We start from the raw sequence: 8442 nt of genomic DNA, 5'->3' as shown, positions 1-8442 counted from the left end.
GGCATATGATTCAATGAAAAAAGATTTAAATGACATACTGGTACCAGACATATACGCTTACGATGTTAATACATTCCAAAATATTGTGAGAAAGTTTCTTTCCAAGTCGTTTCACACTATGATTATCACATGTACACATCAATTTTGGTGAGTTTTTTGGGACATTAAATGATATAATGTTTATTGTTTAGGAGAGCCAACCTTACGACGTGAATAGAATAAAAAATATTGAGAGTTTAATTTGAATATTTTCAGACTATGATTTGCACACGCCTAGAAACGTAAATTCTGGTGAGAATCCATCACAGCTTTCAAACATTATGCCATTGTAATGGACCAGTTGCACATCACTGTACAGTACTGTACACAAGTTGGCCATATTCGTCAGTCATTTTTGTAATTATTATTATTTTTTTTCAAAAGGAAGAATATGAAACCTGAGATGATCAGGAGTGCCATCTAAATGATGGCAAGACTTGACAATGCCATAGGACAATAATATAGCACAATAGTCGAGGAAAGAAGTTGGCAACGGACAGTGTCGTGTCAACGTATGTAAAACAAACAGGGATGTATGTACAAAGAAGGTCCTTATTTTGACACTTAATCAGCTTATACCTTTTTTTCAAGGAATCTGATGCCATTGTATTATACACACTGTCTAATAGAATTAAGGAAAATGATTCATTGACTGTATGCTTTCATAAGCTATTTTCAAGGTGAAAATTTTCAGAAAAGCTAGACGATGGGCGATCAAATTAGGTACTCCCCAATGAAAGTCCAGGTACTAAATCTACAACCCGCCGCTGCCTCAAAAGTGTGCTGGTCACACATCCTCCATGTCAAACTTTACCTCTGTGACGATGGCTCGGTGCTGCCTGATCCGGCGGTATTCCTCCTCCAGGCCGACGTTGTGGAGCAGGGACAGGGAGAGCGGCTTCCCGTTGCGGCACAGGATGGCCTGACACTTGCCCACGTTGGCGGCCGTCAATACAAAGCAGCCGCTGGGGTCGGTGGGATCGTGGCGGATGTGACACAGAGCTGCTGAGCCGCCCAACTTCTGCCCGGCGGTTCCCAGCTTCCTGTGATGGCGACGAGGGAGCGGCAACGATTACGGGTTGATCATTTTCAGAGCATCAATTTGATAAAAAAAAAAAAAGGTGATGACAAGTTTGTGAGGTATGCTTTGTCTCACACAAACATAAAATGACCTTTGCATGACAAGGAACGTGTTGGTCATGTAGTCCTCTTCGCTCTTGGTCTTGTGCAACTCCTCGGCCAGCACATCGTTCATGGTGCACTGTAAAAGGTAAGGCACCTCCACGTTCCTGTCCCCGTCAAACACGCCGTAAAGAGCCTCGCGACTCCCGCAGAACCTGTTCACCGATAGCGCCGCCACACAAAGTCTGAAATGAAAGAAAATCAGAGTTTGGGGTTTTATTGTTATGGAAGAAAGTTTTCTGCTCGCTTATCAATTTCTCAGCATTTTGATAACCATGGTAACAACATCCCTCCAACCAGTCTATTGAACAAGAGAGGCATGCACGGCTCGCCTCGCTCCTCTTTGTCCATGTGGAGATGTTTTAACTTGTTTTCAATCAGCACCCTTGATAAATTAGTGAAGCTCCGCCGGTTAATTGTCCCCTCCATTACTGACCGATTAAACTCACTTGTTTTTGACGCCCGAGGCCTCCGTGTAACCATGACTCCACACGGCGGGCCCCCCAGGTGCTTCGTTTGATGAGAAGGTCGGCGGGGGATCAATACGAAAGCAGCGAATATTACTGAAAGAGCAACAAGAAGTGGATTAAATTCACTCATTTGGCGTAGAAGAGAGAAGAAACAAAAAAGTAGGAATAAAAGCAGCAAGCGAGCAAGGATAGGAAAAGAAGGTACATGTACAATAGCACATATTGTTATGGAAACACCTTGCCCAGGTCTTTCCTTAATTAAAATGTACATTTTCATTTCATGTTAATTTAGTTAGTAAGTATTGCTTGGCCGAAAACTCAAAATATTCATCAATATTAATCCAAAATTTTTTTTTTTAATTTGATTAAATCAAAAATTATATTCTCTTGGTGAGACATGCGGGTGTTATTATTATTATTTTTTTTTTCTACAAATTGTTTACCTCACTAAAATGTTGAAAATGGCTTGTTCTTTTTGAGTATGCAATGTTAATTTTTGGTACAATGTTTCAGCCCAACGCCAGTGATATATATTTAACTATCTTTTTTTTTAGAGAATAATTTGTATATTTTTATTATTAAAAATTCATTACAAACATAAATATATTGAAAATTTGATTTTATTATTAATATAAACCATTTCAAATATTTTACATCTACATTTCAGCTATTAAAAACAAAACAAAAAAAAACTCATCTACCAATGATCTGACTAATTCATCCGTTTTAAAAATCCAATGTGTCCCGGGGCAAATAAGCTCGCCCACCCTTGCTCTTAACTGTGAAAAAACAAACCAATAAACACAAAAAACAACTCACTTGAGTTGCTCGAGGGTCTTGTGGTCCAGGTTGAGACGCGGGTTTCCAGTCAGGTCCAGTTCCTGAAGCTTGGGAGGCAAATTCTCCGGAAGCGTGATCTCGCTCAGCTCGTTGCAGCTCAGATCCACACACTGACGTCAGAGGAAGACACGTAAACACTCGCACGACATGCAATGGCGGCATACACACTTGTTGGCCACTTGATTAGGTGCAGTATGCCTGCGTGATCTAATCTTTCTGTGCAATGGTAGAATTGAGATGTAGTTGTCATGTTTTGTTGTGTGCAGGTGTATCTATCTACGTTGCCTTACTTTCATTTCCATCAGCTGCATGACCTCAGGGAAGACCTCGATGGAGTTGGAGTGGGCGATGAGTGTGTGCATACGTCGGCAGTTCATGATGGTGGTGGGCACAGTTTTCAGCGTGTTGCCGCTCAGGTCGACCTCCTCCAGCTCTTCCAGCTTTGCCATTTTGCTGGTGGAGAGAGGACAGAAGTAATAGACTGTGGAGACTTCCATTACAAGCAGAACATTTTTTGGGGACAAAGGGCCTAAATGGCAGGATAATTAGGTTTAATCTGATGAACTGCTTCTCCTCTCACAATCGTATTCAGCAAAGATCTGATTCTCACATGTCTCTAAAAGATAATCCTAAGAAATTGTCCTTTTGTGTTACTTGTATTGAGAATGATTTTTCCTCCCAAATTAGTTTGTTAAAATGTCAGTGTAATTAAACATTGTGTGTGAACCCCACTTCAGATGAAACTTTGAATGAGCGTTACCTGGCCGGGAAGGTCTGGAGGTGGTTGTAGGCCATGTGAAGAACCCGAAGGTGCGAGTGGCCAGTCAGCATGGGCACACACTTGTCCGTTAGGCGGTTGTTGGTCAGATAGAGCTCCTGCAAGATGCTGTGGCTCTCCTCGGACAGCGTGGAGGGAGGCAGGTGCTCCAATTTATTGGCTGAAGCGTTCACGCTTCGTAAACTGGGAGCAAAATTAAAAGATTATTGAAAAAATTATGAATTAGGGGTGTCAGGCGATTCTAATTTTGAATCGTAATTAATCCCAAGACTTCAATAGTTAGCTCACAATGAATCGCAAATTTTGTATCTGTTCTAAATGTACAATAAAATGTACAATAGAATATATTTTTCTACGTTTTCATACTTTGATTTTGGATTTTTTTTTAAGTAATAGAAATATGGCTGCATCTTTTAGTCATTGATACAGCAATTTCATAATAATTCATAACATTTAGTTAAAATTAAAAATATGTATTGTAAAAAAATGAGTGTGATATTGATTTGTGTTGGTAATTTTTCTGCCACGAGAAGTGCATTTGTAAGATGGTGACAGCTCAGTCAATTTTTCTTTCACATTAAGAGCTATCTAATGTAATTAATTATATCTAATTTGGCAATTTATTATTATATTATATTATTAGTATGGGATTTTTTTAATAGGTTTTAGGTGAACTAATGAATACACACACACTCGCACGCACGCACGCACGCACACACACACGCACGCACGTACACATTCTCACCCACATACAAAAAAACAAATTATATATATACATATATATATATATATAAAAAATTAATTAAAAAAAGGAGAGCAATGATGACATGTCAAATCGAATGAACAATACTGAGCTCTCCATAAAAAAATAAATAAAATAATCTTTAACATGAAGTAACTTTGTGAAAGTCTGCACATTTTTATTGTAAAATAGAACTTGACCCCCAGTCTCCACAAATAAATGCATTATTATTAAATTTATACTGCTAAATTTTGACGTGGACGTGTCTGCTGCGCTGTGACTGGAATTCCCCCAGTACAGACTTTCCGAGTAAGGGCGGGTCGTTAAAAAAACGCACTGACACCCCTAAAAATGATGAATCTAATTGCAAAGAAAACAGAAAATTCTTTGCAGCTACCTGACACATTTGAGGAACAGATTGCAGGGCAGCTCCACTAGTTGATTGTGGTGCACGTCGAGAACTTCCAGAAGGGGGCGTTCCAGCCTTTCAGGCAGCTTCTGCAACTGGTTGTGTCCAACACTCAGCTTCCTCAGGCTGCTGCTGCATAACAACCTGCGGCACCCAGATGGCTTTGTCAGAACAGAACCGGCAAACATACGCACATACATACGCAGATACAGAAAGATGAGGGATGTGCTGCATACAAAGTGACTTCTATGAGGGGAAGCGAGTGTCTGCTGTGATTTATGACCCTATGTGGAGGACAGATGAGCGGCTGGCATCAGCGGCGCACACCATTTCGAGGGACACTCACCGCGCCGGGAGCTCGCCGACGAGGTTGTGGCTGGCGTCCAGCACTTCCAGTTTCTTTGCTTCACACAGCCAGTCTGGCAAAGACTCCATACGGTTCCTTTGGAAAGGGCAGAGGGAAAAAATGGGGAGATGATGATGACAAATGGTGTGCGGTTTGTTAAAGCGCGGCAGCAAATATTTCTTCCGTGTGTGTTTAATTCCCCGCAGTGCCAAGAGGAAGCGTTTTCAAGGCTGAGATACTGATTAAGTGCTTTGAAACATAAATGGAAGCCAAAGATTACTGTCTTTCTACTGACCTCACAATTCATATTAAAGGTCATTTTTATGTCCTTGCGTGTGTGTGCGTTTGGGATTTTTCTCACCGTGAGATGTCCATGTAACTAAGATTGGAGGGCACGGGACTGACATTCAGGTTCCGCAGCTCTGTGGGTAGAAATCCAAACTCATTAACCTACAGCAAGGACGTTTGTGGTCATCTACAAAAACAGGTGGCTGGGAGGCGAGCGATTTTCACATCAGCCGGCTCTGTCTGAAACAAAGGCGGGGCTTTAGACCCACCGTTGTTGGAGGCGTAGATGCCCTTGAGCAGGCAGCCCTTGACCTTGAGGCTGGCGATTTGGTTTCTCTCGCAGTGAAGCACCTCCAGGCGGGGAAACACGGAGGCATCCAGCAGCGTCAGACGGTTGTCCCTCACGTCCAGCTGGGTGACGTGCCTCAACAGGTCAGGTTCATCCGGCACAATGTTGGAGATCTTATTTAGCCTGGGAAACACAGAACAGATGTTTAAAGTGGGCATATTAAGGCAAATTGACTTTTTAATTGCTTGTATACAAAATATAAATAGTTGGGTCTCTGGAGTGTGTAATTAAATCAGATTGATTAAGTGGTCATCTGTTGCATCTTTTTAAATGTACTTGTAATGGTTGTAATCGCAGTAGATATAATAAAGAGGAAGTCAGCGTCATCAAATGCAAGAATATCAACGGTATTGATTACAACTAGCGTGAATTAAGAGAATTTTGACAATCAACCAAAAGACGGTAAAATTATGAGAATGTTGTACTTCAAGGTAGCACAATTTGGCTTGACAAGGAGGAGTAATATTTCACCGATGTCACTTTACAAGAAAAATGTGTAATGTGTGTATCACATTTCTTTGATGATATTAAAGTTTTATGTATATAGTATTATAATATTTTCAGTGTGTGACAAAATTGCTGCACATTTTTCAGACAAGTCATACATTTAATACGAGTCCTAAACATAGACAAACAATTTTCAATAAGTGTACCATCGCTCATGTATATTCATAATATGATATGATTAATATTAATTTAATTATTATTATGCTTTTAATTTGTCATCCATTGAGCCTATGACAGCAGCTTCTGGACGAGAGGCGGGATATAATCCTGGACTGGTTGTTGGTTGGGACATGTACAGTACAGTCCAAAAGTTTGGACACACCTGCTCATTCAATACATTTGCTTTATTTTCATGACTTTAGAGTCCCACTGAAGGCATCAAAACGATGACAACAACTATGACAACTAAAGATTACATGCTGAAGTTATGTACAAAAAAAGGTGAAAATAAATACATGAATAAATAGCCACCCTTTTCTCTGATGACCTTTTTGCACATTCTTGGCATTCTCTCGATGAGCTTCAAAAGGTAGACATTGGTAAGAATGACAAGAGTATGCAAAAAAGTAACCAGAGCAAATGTGGGCTATTTTGAAGACTGTATAATACAAAACGCGTTTTCAGTTATTTCACCTTTTTTTGTTAAGTGCATAACTCCACATCAGTTCATACACAAGATTTGATGCCTTCAGTGAGAATCTAAAAAGTAACCTCATGAGAATAAAGCAAATGTATTGAATAAGAAAGTGTGTCCAAACTTTTGGCCTGCACTGTATAGCAAACAAGCATTCATACTCACATTCGCACCTGCACACAATTTAGATTATAGACATAGGCCTCAAACTGCATGTATTAGAGGTTTCCCCTCCTCCAACACACCTGAATCAGGATCAGGATCGTTATCAGGAGTCTTCCAGAGCTTGCCGATGAGCTGGTCCTTTGAATCAGGTGTGTTGGTGGTGGGAAACCTCTAACATATGCAGGACTGAGGCCCCCGAGGACCAGAATTTCACATGAGCCAAAAATACATATTTCTGGAATGGGGGCGGAAGCCAGAGAAGATGTAAAATTCACAAAGGAGGGCTTGTAAGGCAGACATGGTAATCACTAAGACACTGTGCCCCGCTTAAATGGGATTCAAAAAGTATTCCGATGCTGATATGCACAAAAACAACCAGTATAAACTCTATCACAGTCACTGACACGTGAGCATGTTACGACACATTTTTCCCCCCGATTCTTTTTACTGATTGAGCAAAGTTACAAAGAGTGAGGCATTAACTCGCAAATAGTGCAAGTCATCGCAACTTAACCTATGGCGAGACAAGTGTCGGCGTCGCCACGAGCAAATCATTCCCTGATTCTCTGCGGTCTGACGTTAGTGTCCATCATTAAGGGCACAAACAAAGTTCAATCTTCTACGAACCACCTGACGTGCACTCGCGCCGTCCTTCGGTGCTACCTGAGATCGACGTGTTTGACGCGGAGCAGCCGGAAGTTCTGCAGGGTGAGCGTCTCCAGGTTGTTGCCGGCCATGCACAGCTTCTCCATGGACGCCAGCCGCTCCAGCACCTGCGGCACGTGGCTGAACTGGTTGAAGGAGAGGCCAAGGTACGACAGCCTCTGGAGGGAGCCCAGCTCGTCGGGTAGTTCGCTCAGGCTATTGCCGTCCAGCAGGAACGTTTGCAAACTGCGAAAGGGAAGAGAAACGCAACGTTAATGGAGAGGAATCCCCAAGATTTGTGCCTGTGAAGCAATGAAATTACATAAAATGGTCAGCAGGTGGCGGCAAGCATCCAGCCGGCCCTGCTGGCCACTTCTGGAATGTGCGGCATACCAGATCATTCCAACAGATTAACTTCTCATCGCATTCACTCTTGCAGCCAGCATGCCTTTATGTTCATGTTAAATCAAAGCTGTCCAAGCACTTTCTGCTAAATCACGCCTTGGTAGTTATAGTGGTTCTCATAGCTGTCTAAAAACAATAGATTGGCTGCACAGGAGGAAAGCTTTCCTCAAGCATGGGGTTTAAAGAATAAACCAAAATCAATTTTTTTTTTTTCAATGGTTGAGATGAGAAACGTTTAACAGTTTCGGATTTATGACTTCATGCAATGACTTTTATATCTTGCCATTATAGAAGAATAGCTGAAAACTTAAGTATACATATAAAAAAAAATGTTTTTGTTCCCACATGATCAGCTAGGCTGGGGTCATTGATAACACTATCATGCAGAAGCATTATCATGCACAAATACTCCCAACCCCTTGAGTGTTCCTGCTATCACGTTATAGTCAAAAGGTAAGCAGAGCTGCTCTGAGTTTGATTGAATGCACACCGCTAACTTCTTTAGCTCTGACTGTTCTAAACAGCTGTCCTATTCAAATAGGGGGGTGCGGTGTGGTGCCAGGATGTGACCTCAGGGAACACTTTTTTTTTTTTGCCATACTAGAATAAATTGTAATTGCACATCCACTACAGTAGGTGGCAG

At 41.4% G+C, this 8442-nt stretch overlaps 1 protein-coding gene across 1 annotated transcript in view; it reads right to left on the bottom strand.

Moving 5' to 3' along the window:
• phlpp1 (PH domain and leucine rich repeat protein phosphatase 1) overlaps positions 1 to 8442 on the bottom strand; it is a 71979-nt gene that overhangs the window by 2870 nt on the left and 60667 nt on the right. Inside the window, exons 6-16 of the mRNA XM_077555898.1 lie at positions 7413 to 7640; positions 5364 to 5566; positions 5168 to 5228; positions 4807 to 4902; positions 4449 to 4604; positions 3292 to 3492; positions 2822 to 2984; positions 2511 to 2641; positions 1671 to 1784; positions 1212 to 1406; positions 854 to 1082 (exon numbers count right to left, since the gene is read on the bottom strand). Coding sequence (XP_077412024.1) covers positions 854 to 1082; positions 1212 to 1406; positions 1671 to 1784; positions 2511 to 2641; positions 2822 to 2984; positions 3292 to 3492; positions 4449 to 4604; positions 4807 to 4902; positions 5168 to 5228; positions 5364 to 5566; positions 7413 to 7640 — 1777 coding nt within the window. The remainder of the gene's footprint in view (positions 1 to 853; positions 1083 to 1211; positions 1407 to 1670; positions 1785 to 2510; positions 2642 to 2821; positions 2985 to 3291; positions 3493 to 4448; positions 4605 to 4806; positions 4903 to 5167; positions 5229 to 5363; positions 5567 to 7412; positions 7641 to 8442) is intronic.

The sequence above is a fragment of the Vanacampus margaritifer genome, chromosome 2 (assembly GCF_051991255.1).
Source record: "Vanacampus margaritifer isolate UIUO_Vmar chromosome 2, RoL_Vmar_1.0, whole genome shotgun sequence".
NCBI classification, from domain to species: Eukaryota; Metazoa; Chordata; class Actinopteri; order Syngnathiformes; family Syngnathidae; genus Vanacampus; species Vanacampus margaritifer.
This window is presented reverse-complemented; position numbering and strand designations above follow the sequence as displayed.